Source organism: Vulpes vulpes, chromosome 14 (genome assembly GCF_048418805.1).
Source record: "Vulpes vulpes isolate BD-2025 chromosome 14, VulVul3, whole genome shotgun sequence".
Lineage (NCBI taxonomy): Eukaryota > Metazoa > Chordata > Mammalia > Carnivora > Canidae > Vulpes > Vulpes vulpes.
Window position 1 is genome coordinate 49,581,214 of NC_132793.1, and position 23,132 is coordinate 49,604,345.

The following is a 23,132-nucleotide window of genomic DNA, read 5'->3' on the forward strand; positions in this document are numbered from 1 at the left end:
AATATGGGAACGTGGAGGACTTTCACAAAACGCAACGCATATGAAACCTTATTTTAGAAAACCAGAGGACTGGTTTTGTGAACCACATCACAGTTACATCACGAGTACATTTTTAAATGGTGGAGAAAAAAAAAAGTTTTACTTATTTTTCGTGATCTTCATTTCTGATGTTCTTTTTTCAGAAGCCTGAGTTATTCTCTAGCATCAGTAAGAGAAAAATACTGTTTTTATTTCAACATTTTATTGAACCTTTTCATAATACACAATTTGCTGAAAACATTTAAAATACTGGACAAAAACAACTTAAAAACACAAACACAAACACCTCTTCTAGCTGAGGTAATATTGTGTAAGACTCACTGTATCACAAGTTTTTTTTTTTTTTACTCTGCTATACAACTTGATATTAATGATACTCAATGACTCAAAGGAAAGACATTATGCATCCAGTTTATATCAGAGCAAGAGAAATGTGCAATTATTTGAAAGAGAAGAGAAAGGAGAAATGCCAAAGCCTCACTCAAATTCTAATGCGATGTCAATTGCTACCAAGAGGATTTTACTTATTATTATTGAAAATAATTAATTCAAATATGTCTTTTTGAGGGTGGGCCGAATAGTCTTTCATGTGCCAAAAGATCAAGGAAGCAAACTGAGGGCGATCCACAAAAACCAGGACAGTGTGTTTTATTCTGTGAGCAGATACATGGATACAGATTCAAATATTGAAGCATTGGGGCCCAGTAGGTAAAGTGAATGCTTTGTGCACTTGTAACAAAGCCAGTGCTCAAAGGACAGCTGTAAGTAGTCAGTCGTGTTGGCAAAAGTGAGATTTCTTCAAGCTCCAGTTGTTTCTGAAAACACTGGCTCGGTTATCAAATCCACCAAACCTCAGCCATTTGGGAATCAGTTTGTTTTCACTGTTTCATATTTGTAAATCTAGTGCTGGGAGTTTGGAGGCTTCAAAAAATTAAAAACCTAGGGGTTATTTTTCGATGGCCCGTCAAATAGAGAAGGGGAAGAGATTTATATGCAAATGTACTCAATTAATAAATTCACTTAAGATACTATTTTCCAGGTTTTTCAGTTTTTAACTCAATTGCTTTCATACCATTTGACTCAGATGAAAGAAATCCTATATGGAAAGCAAGCATCATCACACTTCAGGTACACGGCCAAAATCTGGCTTAAGAGGACCACTGAGCCTGTGGCACATTTTAATAGAATTTTATTCATATTACTATTTATCATACTGAACTAAAAATTATTCTGAGCTATTATCATTTTTAAAAATGTAGCCAATGGATATTTGACTTTGGCACGTGTATGCTAAGGAAACAGAACAATTTTTAAGTGGGAGTGTGTGCCTAATGTGTATTATATTTGTTCCTTTCTAAATTCATTTAAGTGTATTTGGCCAGCATTTAAGTTCTTGAATTTAAATGATTTTTATATTTCAACTAATTTGGAATGGCAATAAAGAATAATTAGTATTTTACTTGCCACATTCTATATTTAATATTAATTTGTATTCTTTACAAAGAGACAGAAGATCAACTTCACTTGTGTGTGGTTCGGTCTGTCTTGTAATGATTGAGACAGATTTATATAACTGAATGTTTAGACTAATTTTTGCCAAATAATCTTGAAATAATCTCATTTTTAACTACATGATGGATTTCATGGGTCTTTATTAGTAAATACTTAATTCCAGATTGTTCTTCTAGAAATTTCCTGAAACTTGAAATTTTCTGAAGTTTACTGTTATTTGAAACCATCGTTGATTATAATAAAAATGATTGGAAGTTGGACAGATTACATACATCTAAAAATTTACTTAGCAGTTCAACAGTATTGAAAACAATTTAAGTGTCATAGGCAGGGCAAAGTAAACCATAACTGAAAAATTAACCATAAAATACAACATGTGATCAGTGGCGTTTATTTTCCCCTCTTGGAGGAATTTAAAAATGGAAAATGTACGTGTTGAGTGATTTTTAAAAAACCATACACATAGCACACAAGATCGTAGGCAGAGTCGCTACTTACATACTGTTCGACACTTTTTGGGGTATCGTTTTCTGGTCCTAAAACTACTAATCATAAAAAACTGCTTCACTGACGTTTAGCAAGTAAATCTCAGTTCTGGGTTGGACACCAGTGCAAAATCCCTGCACATCAGTGCATTAAGTGGTTTGCAGTAAAACTGTGGCCACTCACGTGAGGAAAGGCAACTCTAAAATGTTTAATGATGATCAGTCAAATGCTTATTATTTTATTATACAAAGAACCGCACCCACCAGCTTCAGTTCAGGAACAGGCAGCACTATTTTTTTTTTTTGAAAAACTGATAATATTTTTGCTTATTATTTGTTGAGCTTTACTTCTTTTCCTCATCCACAAAAAGCAGAGACAAGCTTCCTTTAAGGTTTTCATTTTTTCTTCATTATTCATACAAATGAGTTTAAATAAAAGTGGTAAGGATAAACTTGCTTTTCCCTTTGTGTGCATCTAGTTTGGAGAATGAAACTGCAAAACAAAAACTAGAAGGAAGTGGAAACTGAAGCCATTATTTAATGGGGACCATACAGAAGGCAAAGAGGCACACTTTCCCACATGAATTTTAATTGTGTCTCCTCTAAGATAGTCATTCAGAAACATAAGGCAAGTGACATCCTTTCAGTACACAATGTGTAAATGTGCAAACAGTAATAGTTGTCATGATTATTTTCTATTCTCGCTCTTGGGAGTGGCTCTAAAACAGCCTGATGATCCTGATCTCTAGGTAAGCAAATCAAACTTTATAAACCTATGATGAATTTTCAGTTGCTGGCATTGAAACGCTGGGTTTGGATATGGATAAGTACACAGTTTGCCTTGAACCTCTCGGCTACCTTGTCTTTTAATGTTTTATTCTGATATTCAAGCAGAAAGTACATGAGTTCATTCTATGAAATAAGCTAATCTAAGAGTGGGGGATTTGCAGACATGAAGGAAGTTCCAAGTTACATGTGTGTGCATAAATGGCTTTATATAATAAATATAACAGCCATTGAAATGTTATACAGGAACAATGCAATTTAAAACTCTTCAAGTCCTGCATACATGTGGCCCAATCTAACCTCCTCATCTTTATCACCGAGGACGTGGCTTACTTAAAGTGTACTGATACTGTACACTATATTAAGGATGACATCGCAATACCAATCTAGAAGGTGAAATAAACTTCTAATAAGTATTAAAGCCAGATGGAATAAATTCAGGCTCTGTGAAATTTTGTTTTATATTTGCTGACAAATTTTTCCTTCTGCCCAGGATCACTCTTAGTTTAGCATGAGTGCTACACTAGCTAGAATTCAATTCGTGAGTGTTACTTTCATTGAGTTTCCAAATTTGGAATACTTTTCATCCAAAATATATACCTATGCCTTTTAAAAAATGAAGAGTCAATATAATCAGCATGGGCTTTTTCTACCAGTTTTGCTTTCTAATCCACTTTTCCCCCAGTATTTCAACTTTTATCCCTCATAATTTCATAACAAAGTATCCAGATTATGTCTTTTAGACTAACCAGGAACTTAAACCTCAAACGCTATTTTGAAGAAGGGTGGAGTAAATAATTTTGGTAATCTGTAGAACAGCTGCATGCAGTGTGTACTGTATTATAACAGCACCAAACCCCTTATAAAAACCAAGCACTCCTTCTTCCTGCCTTATAGTATTGATACAGTCTCTCATTCCCTCGTACTGTGTGTTAATTGGAAGCACTTCATAGCCAAGGTCTGTATTGTCAATGATTGTGCGTGTTCCTTGAATGTGAAGGCGGTGCAAAACTGTTTCCAATGGGTAAAGTATAACATCAGAGCAAAGACTGGCAGCAAAGTTAGCAATCAGTTCTGGAAAATAAGCATCCAACATACTCTGCACCGGGCTAGTGGTCTCAGCTAGATGGCTACTATAAGTTTTTCTCTTTAGAATCAGTAGGACAAACTTCTGAATGACTGAGCTGATGATGTAATGAAGAACCCCATGCAGCACCGTAGGGAAGATCAAGGAAAGAAGTGGGAGCAGTCGTTTGCTATGAGGCACTCCAAGGCCAATCACTCTTCCAATTCCTTCTCTTATACATTCCAAAATTCCAGTGTTATCTCGAATTATCTCACTCTGAAATAAAAAATGATGAAACGAGTAAAAGTTAACACTTGCTTACTGTGCCATGAGAAAGAACTCTTTTGGTCCATTTTAAATCCTAATTTATGACCACAGAGGGAAAATATCAATGGCTGGCAAACCTCAAGTATTATATAGGTATTAGATTCTTTTTTCAAGTGAAATTTCCTAACAGCAGTGAGGCTGGGAGCTATTCTTATTGGGAAGGAAAACCGGGGAGGAGATGTGGACACGCCATACCTGGCTTCCCTGTCGTCAAAAAGCTCCTCAGAACTCATTTTTGAAAAGCAACAGCTACTGGACACCCGAAGAAGCCGTGGAGTGCTTCGAGTTCTTAGGTACAGGTTTAAACTCTCCCTCTGCTACTTAATCTAGGGAAGTTACTTCTCCTAAGAACCAGTTTATTGTTCTATAAAAAGAGGATTAGTCTGACCTACTATTTAGGCATAGGATTGCTGGAGTATTACATGAAAACAGGCCTGGCTTCCTGAGGCATTCACTCAGTGCTAGTCATTAGGTACAACGTCTCTGTCTTTTTACAACTGACATTAGGAAATATGAGTCAACACATATTCTTGATCGGCAAAAGGATGTAAGCACTGTAACTTGAGAACAATGGTGTGAGTGTACAGAATGACTTTAAAATACAGGAACTAGATCACAGATTTTTAATGAAGACACAGACTAGTAACCTCATATTTAAGAGCTTCAGGAGATGTTCAACAGGAGATGTCTCTTTATATGTGTGTGTATTTTTCAAGAGAAAAAGTGTTCTTGGTAATGTGAGCTTCCCAGAAGAGGGAAAAATACCAATAAACATGAATGAAGTAGGAAGCACGCAGCTAATGTTGTAAGCTGAGCGTGCGCTAAAGGAAGGATGAGAATGACTGCCTGTCAGTGGGGAAAAGCAGACAGATCTCGTGGACTTGCTGCAGTTACAACTAAGAAAGCATAGTTTTGAGTCTCTGGGTGCAGACATCAATAGTACCATGAACAGGAAAGGAGAAGAGGCTTAAAAGGAAGTTAATTTTCAGGGTAATAAGATGAGAGTGTTTACAGCAGTTGAGTTTAAGGGGAAGAGTATTTAATTCCTGTAGAGACTAGAATTAAAATGATTCACAAGAGGAATGAGTTGTCCAGGATGGTGAATATAGGATAAAAAGCAGAGCAGGCCAAGGATTACACCTTGGAGGACAGCAGAAAAGATGGCAAAGACCTTATTAAAAGGAGAGGAAGATGCTCAAAAGATAAAAACTCTAAGAAGTAAAAGAAAGACTTCCAGAAAGTAGACAAAAGGAGTCAAAAGGAGACAGCAGGTGGAACCTGGACAAGGGAAAACAGGGACTGGACACTGGGTAAAAAACTTCCAAACTAACCAACAGTGAGCTGGGCACTTTAAATAGTAAGTGAACAGTCAACGTTAAGGCCAGAAAATTAACTAAGTGGAAAAGAGTAATTAGAAAAGCAAAGGCAGATCCAGGAAGGTTTTTACAGAGAGGAAACGTATCCATACTGAAGACAAGAAAGAAGCTATAGAGGACCTAGTGTTGGAGACAAAAGATAGGGGGTGTACAGTTAATTGGACTTTGTGTATATGTGAAGTTCAAGTACCTTCATCTTAGTTTGGAGGGTAGGGATCTACAGGAAGAAGTAAATGAATACAATATGCTGGAAGTGCCATCAAGTGGCTGGAAATGGTAAGACACTGTACGATGCTGAAAAGAGCACTTTAGCCTTGTAGTTAAGTACTCAACACACCATGGCACCAAATTTTCCTTAAAAGGCACATTTAAAAAGCATGGGGTTAGTAGGCTACCATGGGACTACCTGCTCACCATCAGGATGATTACCCAGCATGTTTTATGCTCTGGTAATTAGTAATCCACTGTCTGGGGATAAGCCATACACATTTGCATTGAAGTTGTACATACTGGTCTTAAAAAGTTGAAAAAAAACAACCCTATAGATTCTTTGTATTCAGTACAAGCTCTCAGCCGTGTTCTCAGTTCAATAAAGAGTACAGCTGCCTATGGAAGGGATGAAAAGAATTAGAACTAGAAGTATGAAGTCAGTTTGCAACGGAAAGATACAGCAGTTTGTCTACTATATGATCGTTGGGATATGTGTGGTATCTGGGAAAGAAATATTTTATAAGTATGCTGTCTTACATTTTTTTGGTATACAATCAGATCTTGTATAAACAATATATTGACTATTCCAAAAAATATTTATTAACTAAAAAATGGCAATAAAAAGTAGCTCACCTGTACTGTTTCAATTAGACTTGCCGAATAAAAAGGCATTGCCACCACGTAAGTCAGGCTGCAGAAATTAAAACACAGTTATCAGTATACTGAAACATGCTTACACTAAATATTTATTTATTTATTTATTTATTTATTTATTTATTTATTGCTTACACTAAATTTTTAATATTGACTTCAATATATCAACATAATTCATATTCAAGCCTGAATAAGTTTTAAGTTTTCACTTATTAATATTTATAGCCTAGAACTAAAGAGACCTGTATCATTAAGATGCCTTATTCAACAGTTAGTGTAAAAATGTAAGTATTAACAATAACACAGGGAAAGGCTTCAAAGAAAACAGATTTTATTTTAGAGCAGTAAAATGTGGGGTTGGTTATGATTCATTGTCCAACCTGCACATAGCTAATGTAGCCTTGTTGTCTACCTACACAGAGCTAACACAGCCTATCAATCTGATACTTAAAAGTTAGGATGAGGGATCCATTCCATTATTTGCCTTTTTAGTGACATGTGAACAAGTATACTGTTCTGCTATTATCCTATGGACTCTCATTATCCATTCCCAGATTTCCCACCCAGCAGGACTAAGGCAGTCTTCAATGGTGAGTGAAGTCCCCTTTTATTATTAAGAAACAATATTGTACAGCTTTGCAAAGTTGTTTCCTAACGCCACTATTTAGACATAAATGTAATATTACAACTTTGCAAGCCTGCAAAATATAGTTATTTAAAATAATATCAAGGTGGGACTTACCTAACCCTATGGGCCAGGTCCTGGCAAGTAGTAGTTTTCAAGGTGAATGGAACATCACTAAGTAATAATGTGCTGGAATGTCCCCCAGAGGGAGCCAGCAAGCTTGGGGGATTTCCAATTCACAATCTTCAAAAAAAATTAAGAAGTGAAGAGTAAAATTCTAATCTATAAAAATGTCAGCGTTGTAAAATCATGAAGTGTTTTTAGGACTACATTTTAAGGACACTAAGGTTTGAGTTTGCTCATCACTATACAAATTAATTTTTGTCTCTGTTTAATTATAGAATAATAATTATTTTTCTGACAGTTTGGGTTAAATAAGTTGAAGACCTTTGCTAACTTCCTAAGAAGACAGAAAAATTAGGTTGTGATTTCAGCCTTTCAAACTAGAAAGATTGATTTTAAAGGTAATATAGATTTCAGAATTTTATTCCTCAATTCAATGTTACTTGTCTTTTGGAGTTCTAGTCCCACAAATATTTTATTGCCCTAATTTTCTTCATTGTATTAAGATTTTTTTTCCAGTTCTAATGCTATAGAAATTAATGCAAATTTTCAATGTATGTGCCCCTTTTGATACTTACGATTTCAGCAGAAGGTGTTCTCCTATTTGTTTAGGATTCCATTTATGTGAAATCTCCCTAAAAAAGAAATTTCGATGAAACAAAAACCATATTATTTACATCTTGAATTAGCCCAACTTCCAAAAAGGTAATCAATTGATAGTAATTTAAAAAAATATATATATATGGAGGAGAGAGATACTCTAATGATGAACATTTTCCTTTCTGGGTCACGCTTCAAACAATTATGGTGGTTTAAAAAGTAAAAAACATACTAAGTGTTTTTCTATGTGCCAAAAGGAGGGGCTGACAGAGGAGGAAGAGCTACCACTGATTATAAAAAACTTAAAGGAGGAACACGAAAACTTCAAGAAGATATAAAAATGACAGGTTGAGAAAGAAAGAATAGTTGCAGGGTGGGGGGAGGGAAACAAGCAATAGGATAAAGGAAGAAAAAGCTTTAAAAAATAAGAAAGAATTTAAAGACAAAACAAAATGAACTATAATGCAGACTGAATGACACATGACATTTGTGTAGCACCAAATTTGTCAAGCGCCTTTCCTTATTATGATGACATTAATCTTGGGACTTTTATTATATCATCTTTTTGTCCACCTACTATAATGCCAGGCATGGTGCAAAGTGCTTTGCATGACTTACTTCTAACCCTCACAATGACCTTGTTATCCCCGTTTCACAGGTGAGGAAATAGGCTCAGAGAGGGTTCATAACTCAGCCAAAGCCATACAAATAGTTAATGGTGGAACTGAGTTCTAAACACTGGTCTCAGGAAGCCTGGGTGGCTCAGTGATGGAGTATCTGCCTTTGGCTCAGGTTGTGATCTTGGGGTCCTGGGATTGAGTCCCGCAAAGGCCTCCCCGCCGGAAGCCTGCTTATCCCTCTGCCTGTGTCTCTGTTTCTGTGTGTCTCTCATGAATAAATAAACAAAATCTTTAAATAAAATAAAATAAATTTTAAAAAAAGAATAAAATAAAATAAACCCTGGTCTCTAGGACTTGGAAGTCTGCACACTCTCTGCCTGCACTGCCTCTCATCCCATTTGATACAGGAAGATATCCTGTGAGGTCAGCAGAGCAGGTGTCGTCCAATTTGTTTTACTTATGAGAGAAGGGAAGGTTGGAAGACCCACAGGGAGATGTTCAAGGTGACAGGCAGGGCACCAGGTCTGGAGCCAAGGTCTCCCACTGTGTGCTCCTGGCTATTTAGGTCACCCTCAGAAACCAGAAAACAGAGAAGAAAAAGAAGAGAAGCAAGCTGCAAAAAACACAAGAGGAGAAAGCTGTACCAAGAGGAAAGTCAAAAAGGAGAAAAGAGTATGGAGAGAGAGCAAAAGTAAGTGAGAAAGCAGAATAAACTGGGAAGGCAGAGAGAGGGCGGGGGACGGGGGAGGGAGAACAGCAGAGAGAGGCAAGTGTGAAATAAATGAAGTGTGAAATAAAGAGAACTGCCACCAGCTCCCGTCATGAAACTGGCACCCACGGCACCATGGCCACAGCAGGGAGCTGAGGAAACCGCTTCTATCTGGAATGAGAGAATATGACCAACCGAAGGATGTAGGGAATACTTTTATATTCAAAAGGTATAGGAAATAATCACCAATAAGCCCTCTAAAAACCAACTCCATACAATTACAATTGGTGGTGTGCAGACTTTCTGAGAATGAAAGATCTGCAGAGAAACTTTTAGAAAACAGACTGACCACCTCTGATCAACAAAACATAGAGAGCCTTCTGGATTGCATTCTGATTAAGGTAATACTAAAGTGACCGGTATTTTAGGCCTGAACAACCCCAGGAAAATATAGCTGAAATAACCATGAAGGATTTGGATGAAAAATATTAAAAAGGTTAGGCTTTCCTTATTTTGTTAATAATATTTTATTTATTTATTCATGGGAGACACAGACAGAGAGACAGGGAGAGACACAGGCAGAGGGAGAAGCAGGCTCCATGCAGGGAGCCTGACGTGGGACTGGATCCCAGGATCCCAGGGTCACACCCTGAGCCGAAGGCAGAAGCTCAGCCGTTGAGCCACCTGGATGTCCCATCGCTTTCCATTTTTTTTTCTACTGATTCTAAAACAGTAGATACTACATGGTTTATAAATCATCTGGTACTGCTCCTATCTTACCTGGCTTCAGAGAGAGTATTATCACAGGGTATTAGGACACTGCTTTTAAGGATGAAACCAGCATTAACATTAGAGATAGATGGGTCTGCGATCAGTATTCCTGTAAGGACAGGGCTACTTCGCCTTGGAATACAATACTAATTACTACTGCCAACTCTTAATAAGATTTTTAAAAGTGGGAAAAATGAACTTTAGAATCAAGTATAAAATCATGAGAACTCTCCTCCTTGTATCTCTACCTGTGGATAAAACGTATTGTCATAACTCTAGAAATTTAAATCGGCGCACTGAAATGCTTTAGGAAAGACAGTAGTATAAAATTCCACTTGTGAATAAACCTCTTCATATTTCGTTATCAAATACCAAAAGATGGGTAAATATACTCAAGGCACTATTTTCACAAGTGAAACCTGCCCTTGAAGAAGAGCAACAAAGTTAAGAGACATGACTTGCTTTTTCTTAAAATAGTTCTCTATTTGACAGATTGATATACATGCTTCCATGCATAATCAATACACAAAGGCAATGGAGTTTTAGAGAACTCTATTTTTAAAGGCCTTACCTATCATTCTCTCTCATTTTCACTTGCTCGGGTAGCTGCCCTCCTCAAAAAAATCTTCCCTCGACCAAACCCATCCTCAGGCCACGTCTCTTCATCTTTGCTCTGCACAGCCAACTTGCCAACTTGCTCTTTCCATGTCCTGACGTCCCATTCATCTTGAGGCCACTCCAAATTGGCTTTTACCCACCCCGTTATTCTACAAAGACAGCTCTTGTCAAGGTCCCCATCATCTCTGTGCCACTAAATCTAACGGACATTTTTAAGTCTGAGGGTCACAGGAGGGGACGTGGACAGGGCGATGGCTTAGTAGGTGCTGGATACTAAGGAGGGAGCTTGTGAGGAGCACTGGGTGCTGGATATACCTGTGCTGGATATACCTTATTTGCCCCTTCGACAGCCATCAGGCCCTTGGGGCTTTTTTTTTTTTTTTTTTTTAATATATTAGATATTTATTAGAAGATGCTATTTTTGGAACATAAGCCAACTACTTTGTTTAATGACATTTGACTTCACCCCCCCATCACTCTTGCATTGTTCCAGTATTTGTCCACTTGATATTTTGTAAGATGCTCATATCATCACTCACTGTTTCCATTCGTCTGAAATTTGGGTCAGGCTTGGCTGCACAGCTTTGGCTCAGGACCCTCGTGAGTGATTTCAGAAGGAAGATCTTGAAAGCATCTTTATCACTTGTCTGGCACCTGAATTGGGAAGCCTTGAACAGCTGGGACTCCTTGGATATATCCTTACTTTACATAGTTTCTCCATGTGGTGACTCTACAATGGCACCTTTAGGATAACCGAGCTTCTTACATGCCAATTCAGGGCTCCCACAGGTATGTCTCCAGAGAAAGCAGATGGAAGCCATTCCATCTGCTTCTTGAAGCCGTCTCTGCCCCTGTATTCCCCTATTCTGTATGCTTCTGGGTTTTGCTCCTCCCCTCTAGTCTCTACACTTGACTCCTTTGCAGCAGGATTTTCTTGACCCAGCCACCTATTCTAGGGTTCCTAAAGGCTCAGGCCCTCTCTTTACATGTTATGGTCCTTCCTGAGGCAATGTTAACCAAGATGGTGCTTCCAACACCTCCGAAACAAATCCACTAGCTCCAGTTTAGATTTCTCTGTATGTCAACCATGTGGATCATTTGTCTCCTGACAACTCCACCTGGATATGGCAAAGCATCTAAAAATGAACTTGTCCAAAATCAAGCTAATGATCTTCTTCCCTTAATAAGACTCTTCATGTTCCCTACTCAGTAACTGTTAATCAGAAAGAAAACCTACTAAATTGGAGAAAGATTTCATTGTGCTTAAAACAGAGTATGTTCAAAGTCAGGGAATTCAGGGAGTGGTGAGGAGAAACTCTACGTGTTTATATTGGTACAACCACAAATGTGAGATGTGTCGTCAAATGAAGTTGGAGGTCAACCATACTGGTTTTGTGAGAGACTGAAATACATAGGGTAGCCTTGGGTACAGGTGCGCCTTACGTTAATATGAGAAATGACCCGTAAAGTAAAGGGTACACACAGTCTCACTTACTCCACCTGGGAGATCTGAGGAAGGACTGGAAGGACCTGGGCACTAGATAAAGAAAGATGATCCTGGGTTACCTACTTTTTTTTTTTTTTTTTTTAAGTGGTGATAGCACAAAACTCTAAACTTAGTGACTTCATGGGCACTACAAACTTGCTCTTTTTTCTCTCAGATGTGATCAAAATGAATATAAAAATCTAAATCGTGGGGAATCCATACTGTCTCACCTGCTTTACTTAGTAATCACTGTGCAATTTAGGAGCCTCAGCCTAGGACACCCCCAAGCTCATTCTCCTCTGTGAATCGCTTTGGGTTGCTGCTTTGCTGCCTTGTGTGCTATGTCTTTGCTTTCCCCCAAGAAAGGTCAATCCTGACCAAAAACAGAATTAAAAAACAAAAAAGTTTACACTATACTTCAGACAATGGCTTTACTCAACATCAATTATATAAGCCAAATCCTAGACGTCTTCCAGGACAGCTCGTCCTATCACCTACCATCCCTAGCCCATCACTGAGGACCATCAGTTTTACTTAAATACATTTCAAGAGTATCCTCTCGGGTCCATCTCAGGGGATGCCACCCTGGTCCTAGCTACCATTGCTGGTCACCTAGAACACTGTGGTAGCATACGAGCACGTGTCCTCCTATTCACTGTGGTCCCCCAGCAATCTTCTCACCTCCATTTATAATGACCCCTGAAAAACATGAACCTGATCATATCACTGATCTCTTCTTAAAACTCTTCAGTATCTTTAAAGTGGCCCACAAGGCCGTACAGAAACCCGGCTCTCACCTGTCTCTTAGCATTGTCACATGCTCTCCTCCTTGCTCTCTGAGCTTCTGCCCTATGAGCTTTCTCTCAGCAACACCGTCTTCACACAGGCTGGTCCGAGCCTCCTAATCACCACTCAGGTGTCAGCTCAAGTATTATCTCATTAGGGACACCGTTCCTAACCCTTTAATAATCTCACAAAACCTTTTCTTTTCCCTCTGGGGACAAATCCCAATTTGTAATTATTTATTCATTAATAGGATTATTTCACTGAATGTATGTCCCTTACACTGGATTCTAAGCTTCATGGTCACAGGTGTCTTTTGTTTCTTCTCTTCACTGTATACCTGATTTCCAGAACAGGACCTAGCACATAGTAGGTATTCAGGAAATATCAGCTAAGTAAATAAATCCATTAATAAGTGGGATTTATCTGAAATACTATCCAAGTAGAATGCAACAAAGATAACCTTTTGTTTCTTCTTTAATAAGATCCAAAACGACCAAGAGAAAATACATCCCCACACAACTGCCATATCTCTAGGTCTATAGAGTAAGAAAGTCAGATAATAAAATTTAATGCAATGCTCACCCTTCTTTCACCTAACGACGTTATATTCTATTTCAGAGAGAAAACAGACTCACAAGCAAGTTTCCCTAATTTTTCTTCTGTCTCCCTCCAGACATATGTACAATTCTAATTCTCTTCTCTTGGCTTTTAGGACACTGTCATCCTAGGTTACTGCGATGCTTGATGGGTTTTGTGAGTATCTCTTACAACTGCCCCCAACTACCCCTCCTACCACACACACATCCACATATACACATGGCACGCACATGTGTCTTCACACGTCACTAAGGATACTGTCCTTGGTCCGCTTCCTGTCATTTAGGGTACACTTTCTCCTGAGGAAAATTCATCCATCCTAATGCTTCAATAGCTACTTTTATGCCACAACATTCAAAGCTATGCTTCCAGCTTCAAGTTTTTTCTAAGACCCCAATCCATGGTGCCAACTACATATTACACATGTCCTCCTAGGAGTCCTGAAGGAACCGCAAACTTCATCTATCAAGTTAAATTTCGTATCTTCTTTCCCACTCCAACTTCTTCATGTATTCTCCAACTTGATTCCAGTCTAGAAATCTATCACCACTGAAAATTCTCTCCCATCCCCTGATCCCTAATCTATCACCAATTATCTATTAGACTTTCTGTTCTATCCCACACTTCAGACCCCTCTCAGTCTGGCCTAGATTACTATAACAGTTCTCCACAAGTCTCTAGCTACACCAATCCACTTTTTTATTTAATACTGCCACTTGAGTAAATCCTTGATCAAAGAACCCATATATTGAAACTAACACCTTAGAGTCCAAACTCATAGAAAATAAAGCCAGAGTCCCTTACAAAGGCATAGCTAGGCTTCCATCTAGCATCTCAGACTCTTTTCCTATTATTCCACTCCATCAATGCCCACTATTCTAAGCACAGGACATTTATTACCCAGACCTTCCAACTTCCGTAAGATTGGGCATGCTGTCACTTCTACTTGGAATGCTCTCCTTCTCTGCCACGTTAATTTCTACTCATAATTCAAGATACAGCTCAGGTTTCAGTTTTTTCTTGAAACCCTTGCCAATAACTTAATGCAAAGTGTCCTCTGGGCACTGAAAAGGGTTTAATTATAGCACTAATCACGATATACTATAACTTGCTTACATGTGTCTCCTTCACCCAAGTGGCTACTTAAACACTAAGAACTGCTCACATACTCATGTTTGCTCCTTCGCAGAGAGTTGCTGAAACTTAGCAGCAGGAGCTCAAAGACCTATTTCAATAGATACTAGATAAGGATGCATCTTCTTTATCACATACTGATTTAATAAGATATAACTAATTTTAGGGATGCCAGGGTGGCTCAGTGGTGGAGCGTCTGCCTTCGGCTCAGGGCGTGATCCCGGGATCTGGGATCGAGTCCCACGTCAGGCTCTCTGCATGGAGCCTGCTTCTCCCTCTGCCTGTGTCTCTGCCTCTCTCATGAATAGATAAATTTTAAAAATTAAAAAAAAAAAGATATGACTAATTTTAGTTTCTGTTTTTTCTCTTTAGCTACTTCAGGCAAGTTTTCAAATTCAAGGTTTTTTTTAGAAACTATCATATTTTGTCAAAATTTAATATGAAGCTAATATTGAAAAGATGACAAAAAGATACCTTGGTAAAGGTGTGAATTCACTTATTATTCCCTCTGCTCCAAGTGTGACTCCCTGGACAATAAACGTACTTCCCATTCCTTTCCAAAGGGCCCTTGGTCCCTAAAATGAACAAAATATATTGTTATTTCTGTTAATGCCTAAATAAGAAACATAAAATGTCTTAATAAAATTTGATATTGAATATTTACTGATATTTTCCAATAAAGCATTATTCTAAGACATTTTAGTAGAGAAATACAACTATATTAATTCCTATCATTTTAATATTTGTTGAGTGGTCTATGTTTAGGCCAATACGAATATTATAATTAACTAAACCTCTAATATTCCTTAAATAGCCCTAATATTTAACTAATTTTGGCAAACATATGAATTCACTGATCATTCGGTGACATCGAAAGATTTCATTACCATTTTACATTAATTTTAGAACAAGAGTTAAAATATTTTTATTAACTAAATTAAAAGGAATTATTCTTGCTTTAATTATTACTAAGACCAAATGGTACTCACATTACAAATAATTTTAATAGAACCTAGAGACTAATTCTCACCTGAGTTTTATTGAAGCTGTACATAATATTGATCACTGTAAATGGAGTGAGATGGTAATGCCGGGCATGATAATTAACCTATAAAAATGATATTATATCATAATTATTTTTGTTATTATTTTGTCAAGAAATAACAAGGCCATGAAAGACATACAATGGAGTCACAGCATAAACAAAAGTTCAATTCTAAATTCATCAGGAATTACTCATAAACAAAATTACTACTATTAAAAGTACATTTAAATAACATTAAAAGTATGATACCTGTGGTTATACGTATATGCAACACAGAAAATCAATGAATATATACAGTAATTTAGAATATATAATAAAGAAGGCAATGCCATTTGATACTTGTTTCCATAAACACTGGAATTACCTTCGGTGTAGCAAAACATTCATGCCATTTAACACACAGGAACCACTGAAGAACTCAGGAAACAGTAGATTCATGTCTTCCAATATTAAGCATTTTTCACATAAGCCATATATAATTGGTAAATTATGAAATCAGTAAAGGGGTAAGGACCAATACTTATTAAGTAAAATAACAAGAAAGAAAGTATCAGAATGCATCACACATTCTAATGCCATTATTTCATAAAACATTTAAGTTACTCATATAGATATATACAGCGGATTACAATGTGATCTTGTCGGATTGTAAAATATACATCTGAAATCCACTGTGCTAGGGTCTATACACTGTCCATGCTGTTAAAAGGACTTTTTTTTTTTTTTTTTTTTTGGTGCTAAGCATGAACAGCTTAATTTGTAATTATTTACATATTTTCTGACTCAGTTTTCAAAGAAGATTAAGTTAGATTATGGGAGCTTCTACCGCAGTGCTGTCCACTTAACCCCTGGGGGCTTTCATGGGATCTACAAGTTTAAAATTATTTTCTTAGTGACACTAAGGCATCATATAAAAGTCTTTTTTATTGTGTTGACTTTTTCAATAATAGCGCAAAACAATGGCAGCTAACGTTGCTAACTCCTTAGCACGAATCAAGGTAGTTGGCAGCAAACTGTATTTTTGTACATACTTATTCTTCATCCCACTCACTTGGAAGGAGGAAAAAGCCACTTTCACTTAAGAATGTCCTTGGTAAAACAGTAATACATAATTTTATCAAATCTTGATTCTTAAAAAAAAAAATCTCAATTCTTAAGTATACATCTTTCTGATTAATATTCTATGTGTTGCATAATGAAGTAAGATGGCTGTTATGAGAAAAAGCACTTGTCTGATGGAGCTGCAAGCTGAACTAGCCACTTTTTTTATGGAATACCATTTCTTCTGCAAAAACTGACTGCCAGACTATAGTTACTAACACTTGAGCCTGGGTGGCTCAGTTGGCTAAATGTCTGAGTCCAGGTTTTCGCTCAGGTCATGATCTCATGGGTCACGGGATTGGGCTGTACATTGGACTCTACACTCAGCAGGGAGTCCGTTTGAGATTCTCGGTCTGCCTCTCCCCTTACTCTATGTTGAAAAGAAATAAATCTTTAAAAAAAAGTAAAAATGAAAATGAATAAAGTGAGCCTGTTGATTAAAAAAAACTGGCACTATATGCTGTCAATGATAAATCTGACTTTATAAGCAAAAATTAGAATTCTGAAAAAACTGCATCTACCATCAAGAACTTACCAATACTAAAACACTTTTCTGGTGGGATTGGTAGTAAATTAATGACATTTAAAAAAATATTGTATAACCAAATGTCTTAACATTTAAAAGATCTACAGAACTCAGTAAATCAGTATTTTTCAAATAATCAACACATGATATTATAGAATCATACATGGATAAAAAAATCCATTCAACATACAGTATAGGTCAACAGATGAACAGAGAACAAAAAATTAGCTTACATGGCTTGAATATCTCATTGCAAGGAACTTTTAATATATGATTACTTAATAAGTTTTGGTGTAGTAACAAAGAAGAAAATCTGCCAATTTTCTGAAAAAGATAGAAAATACTCTATTTTCAAATACAAATGTGTATAAAGTTAGACCTTCTTCTTTCAAAACCAATTTTTACAACTTAAAAGAGTTTTCAAAACCAAAAAGTTTGAGACTGACATATTGTAGATTCTGATAAATTTCACAAGGACTAATGGTTACATAGTTTTAGCCATTTATCTGAGTTGTCTTTTATTTTTTTATTTATTTTTTATTTATTTTTAATTTTTATTTATTTATGATAGTCACACACAGAGAGAGGCAGAGACACAGGCAGAGAGAGAAGCAGGCTCCATGCACCGGGAGCCCGATGTGGGATTCGATCCCGGGTCCCCAGGATCGCGCCCTGGGCCAAAGGCAGGCGCCAAACCGCTGTGCCACCCAGGGATCCCCCTGAGTTGTCTTTTAAATCAGAGTCAGGGTCATGGTTTAGAAGATCACAGAAAGTACATTTACCTGACATTGGCGGCGTAGAACAATGCAAGGATGGGCCAGTACATTTTCGGTAAAGAGACTATAAAAGAATAATTTATATATATGTAAAAAACACGTATGAAATAATTTTTATAGTTTTTTGTGTGTATATATAAAAAATAACCAAACCTTAAATTACAATTATATATATATCTAAAATTACTCTTGAAGAATCATGCATTATTGTTTCCTATTCTAAAAGTAAAAAAAAAAAAAAAAAAAAAAAAAGTCTAGATGTGTTTGCAAATCATTCCACTAATAACAAAATTCAATATGAAAAGAATGCCAGAAATGCAAATATAGTAAGCAGGGGAAATAAAATAAAACAGTAGAATATATAGTCTAAAGATGAAATTACATCTCCATCTGTCTGATATGGGAAACTCCTTTCCTAGACAACTTAAACGCTCCTTTCCATTTATTTTAGAAGATGTCCTATGAACAAAGTTCCCATCAGAAAAGTCATCTATTTTTCATAAACCCCCTTCTATAAGTTTTAGTTTTGGTGTACACTGCATTTAAGTTATAGGGATTTTAATGACTGCTAATTGGTTACTACTTTGGGTATCAGATAGTTCTAAAAGCATTCCCTACAAAATAATTACAACTGTGGGCTTACATACTGACAGTGACAGATGCATAGCCATGCACCATGTGCGTGCGCACATCCATGTACATAAATAATACATCAAGTGAACAACAGTTTTATGTATAAACAGTGAGGCTAAAGAAAAATTAATTCTAGCAGAAGGAAGACTTTAATACACAATTTTGTTCTTATTTACATTAATACTCTCAGGTTTAATTATGCAAATAAGATAATCTTTTCTTGATTATAATAATTTTAAAACAATGAGTTACCCTGGCATGCAGTGTAACCTTTTGTGCAATTCTGATGCATTCAAAATAATATTCACTAGAGATCACATAATCAAGATAGGAGGTTTTTCTTCCACAGAATGATCATTAAAAATAATTTAAAAAAATAACTTCATTAGATGCTGATTGTAAGCAAAACATAGACTCTATGTTGTTAAATATAATATTTAGAATGTTTAGGAAAAGATTCGATGCACAACTACTTTCTCTTGGAAGAGAAGATTAGATCAGATTTTTTGGATAGACACATGAAAGTCATATAATATGACTTAACAAAATTATTTTGTGATCATAAAATTGAATGACTATTCTCTACTGTACTTGAAAAAAATCAAGTTATAAATTTTAAATAAGTTTTTCTGCAAAATATTATTTGACATTTAATCTACTGCTCCAAAGACTCAAATCTAAAGGAAGCAATATTAATCATTTAATATTTTACTTTAAAACATTCTGAATAAAACACATTGAATTAAAAATCTTTAGAAAAAAAACGTTACCTTGCAAGGCCAATACCAAATCCAGCAAATCTATTCAACTGCTCTAAAACAGAAGAAATAAGATTACTCATAACCAATATTGAGGTTCACTGTAAAACATTTTTTTCCTTTAATTAACACGATATTTATTTAAGTTCCAGGTCCCGAAGTTAAATTCTCATACAGGCCAGGGAAGTTGTGGGAAGTTGCAAGGCAGAGCTGCCCTCCAGCTCCAATTCATGGTCGACATGTGGGACTGCAGGCCCAAGATTTCTAAACTGTTATTTTTCTAAAAAGATAAGTCATTTTTACATAATATCTTCCAATTTTAAAATACTGGAACTATTTTAAAAAGTATTCAAACACTGTGTGAGCCAAATCAAACATGTCTGCAAGTAGAACCTACGGATTACCAGTTTTCAACTTCTAACTACAATTTATATTTCTTTCTATAGAAGGCTCTGACTGTCCTATACTAACAACTTGACCTCCCACCTTGTAAAATAAGTCATTTGTTGTTTTGGTGGAAAGCATCTATGTTAAGTGACGGTCACAAGCAAGATACCTCAAAATTATTAAATGGAAGGAGTACTTAGGGTAATCAAAATGGTTGAATAAGGCTCTCTTCCTCTGTCTCAAACGTTTTAAATATTTTGAGAATAACTGCTTAGTTGGATCTCTGTGAGAGGCCAGGTGTTAGTGCCGATGGCATTTCTACTGTCTGATTAGGGGAGTTTATAGCTGGAAACATTTCTATCATCTGCCAAAACACAAAATTTCTCCTTGGCTAAAAATCTCAAAATCGTGATTGTGAAATACCGCAACCTTGGGGGACCAGACATTATACATTTCTACTATAATACAGTATTTATATCATTATACCATACGCTATTTCCTTTCGGTCAGAATATGGCCATGTAAACAGGTGTCTGGGGAAACTATTTTGTTAACTCTTGCTTTGGAAAATGCACAGGCCAGATAGAAGCTTCTTCTGTCAATTAACATGCTTTCCTCCTTTCAGCTTTTCCCTTTTTGAGCGTACAGATCATAGTATTAACAGAAAATGCCTCATTTTAACCGTGTAAATCATAAAAAGATAAAAATCAGCTTTGCTGCCTAAGAAAGTAACTGTGTGCACGAGCATTTTGAATTATTTAATAACTTTCCTGGACTCCTTTTGGAACCTTACAGAAAGAAAAGCAGACAGGGTGGAAAAGCAAAGTGTCTGACACTAAGTTACAAATCCTCTTCCACATCCTCCTTTGCTCCTATGTGATATTTAAAGTCTACGCCTCCCAGTTGACTCAAATCAAATAAAAATCACTGTACTTCCAAGTTAAAATGAAGAACGAACATGTCTAGAATATACTTAATATTGAATGGTCGAGTCTAATGACTTCAAAATGGGAAGAGGCAGTAATTATTTCCATTTTATGAATTTTAAAAAGTTGAGAGTGTTTAGACGACAGCCTTGCAATGAAAACCCAGGCCTCCTGACGTCCCAGGGCGAATAACTACGCCTTGATTCCAAAGTCTTGAAATTGTTTACTCTTTGGTGGTGTTTCTAGGTGAGAAATAGGAAAGCAGGGGATGGGAACACGGAGGGGGCGTGTGAGAGTCTAGAAAACAGACACAATTGCTAAGACTAAGAGAAAAGGAAGGAACCGGGTAGGTCCGGCTTACTAAGCCTCCACCACAGCTCATGAGCACCTGGCGCTGTGAATGACTCTTCTCTCCACCTCAAGGGCTCCAGACGCCAAGAAAAGGCCTCCGCTTCCCAGGGAGGCAGAGCCGGGCTCGCAGCAGGGCTGCCGAGGCTGACTCTCCAGCACAGATGCACAGATGCAGAGCTCGGCAGCAGGTCGAGGCAGCGGAGCGCAGGGAACCAGGTATCGCTCACGTTCCCCAGGAAGCAGCAGGTAGCCCGATCTCCTCCCTCCGGATGGAGGCCCGGGGACCTCCCACCACCAGCCGCCCTGACAGCACCCCGGAGGAGAGGGCTGTGGGTGGGGCGGGGAGGAAGCGGCGCGGCAGGGAAGGGACGACGGAGGGGCGGAGGAGGGGGAGGGGGCACAGGAGATGGAGGGGGAACAGGAGGGGATGAGAGAGGGAGAGGGGACAGGGAACGTGATGGGAGAAGGGACGGAGGGGGGACGAGAAGGGGGCGGAGGGGGAAAGGGGAGGGTCGGGAGACCGACTGGGGGGTGGGTGGGAGAGAGACGGAGGGGCTGGACAGGGGAGGACGGGGGGGATGGAGGGGGACGGGGCAGGGGAGGAGGCGGAGGAGGGCGACGGGGGGCTACAGGAGATGGGAGGGGGAACAAGAGGGGATGAGACAGGGAGGGGAGAACAGGGAACGGGATGGGAGAAAGCACGGAGCGGGTACGGGGGAAGGGGACGGAGGGGGAAAGGGAAGGGTCGGGAGAGGGGACGGGAGAGGGATGAGGGGTGGGATAGGGGACGGGGAGGGAATGGAGGAGGACGGGAGAGGGGATGGGAGGGGACGGAGGAACGGGGAGCGGAGGAGGGGGGACAGAGAATGGGAGAGGGGACGAGGGGAGGGACGGGAGGTGGGGACAGGGAACAGGATGGGGGAAGGGACGGAGGACAGGGGGGACTGGGAGGGGACGGAGGGGGAAAGGGGAGGGTCGGGAGAGGTGAAGGGGAAGGGGGGGTGGGACAGGAGACGGGAGGAGGGGATGGAGGGGGACGGGAGGGGTGTCAGGAGATGGGATGGGGGACGGGGGGAGGGACGGGAGGTGGGGACAGGGAACAGGATGGGGGAAGGGACGGAGGACAGGGGGGGACTGGGAGGGGACGGAGGGGGAAAGGGGCGGTCGGGAGAGATGAAGGGGAAGGGGGGGTGGGACAGGAGACGGGAGGAGGGGATGGAGGGGGACGGGAGGGGTGTCAGGAGATGGGATGGGGACGGGGGGAGGGACGGGAGGAGGAACGGCAGGGGATGGGGGGAAGGGGTCGGGATGGGGGAAGGGACTGGGAGGGGACGGAGGAAGAAAGGGGAGGGTCGGGAAAGGGGACGGGAGGGGACGGGGCGAAGGGACCGGAGGGGATGAGGGCGAACTGGAGGGGGAGGGGACGGGAGGGAATGGGCGGGAACAGGAGAGGACACAGAAGGGGACGGCCGGATGGACGGGGGCAGAGGGCGTAGGAGGCGGGACCGACCGTCGGCGGGCCGCTGCGGTGTGCAGGCTGCGAGCCGGGCTTCCCCCCGCCCCACGGCCCTCACCGCTGCTTCCCCTCCCCTCCCCCCTCTCTCCCCCTCCCCCCGCGGCCCTCACCGCTGCTCCGCCCTGGCGCCCCGCCGCCGCCGCCTCCGGGACACGGCTGTTCCGGGCCGTCGAGCGGCGTGGAGGGCCCGGGCGCGCCGTAGGGCGGGCTCCGGTCGGCCCAGTGCAGGTTGCGGCTCCCGGGGATGTCCGGGGGGCTGGTCACCCAGTGGGTCGGGTCGGACGCCGAGCCGAACGGCCGCGCGGGGAAGGCGCCGCCCACAGCCTGCGCGTCCCGGGCCCCGCCCCGGTAGCCCAAGCCGTCGAAGCCATCCGGGCGCCGCGGGTGCATCGCGAGCCGGCAGGGTGACGCCCCCCCGAGCCGCCGCTGGGGCCCCGCGACCTCGGGCCACACCGCGCCGCCGCCGCGTCCGGGGAAATCTGACAACCGGAAGTCACGGTGCCCACCCGGAAGTGCGCCGGCCACGTGACCGCGGCGTCTTCCGGCGCTCGCGAGACGGGGTTGCCAGGGAGACGCGGCGGGAGCTTAG

General features: G+C 39.8%; 2 protein-coding genes across 2 annotated transcripts in view; one reads left to right on the forward strand and one right to left on the reverse strand.

Annotated features, from left to right (window-relative positions):
* Positions 1-224: 224 nt before the first annotated feature.
* SLC25A46 (solute carrier family 25 member 46) lies at positions 225-23,045 on the reverse strand. The gene is made up of 8 exons (XM_072736595.1): positions 22,654-23,045; positions 19,376-19,418; positions 17,979-18,036; positions 15,555-15,632; positions 14,999-15,099; positions 7,782-7,838; positions 6,435-6,492; positions 225-4,164 (listed from the first exon to the last, which is right to left on the reverse strand). Exons 1-8 carry the CDS (start codon positions 22,931-22,933, stop codon positions 3,586-3,588), a joined length of 1,254 nt encoding a protein of 417 aa, XP_072592696.1. The 5' UTR covers positions 22,934-23,045; the 3' UTR covers positions 225-3,585.
* The window catches only part of TMEM232 (transmembrane protein 232), a 223,570-nt gene continuing 221,512 nt past the window's right edge, over positions 21,075-23,132 (forward strand). The window contains exon 1 of the mRNA XM_025993000.2: positions 21,075-21,243. The gene's annotated coding sequence lies outside the window, so the exon portion shown is untranslated. The remainder of the gene's footprint in view (positions 21,244-23,132) is intronic.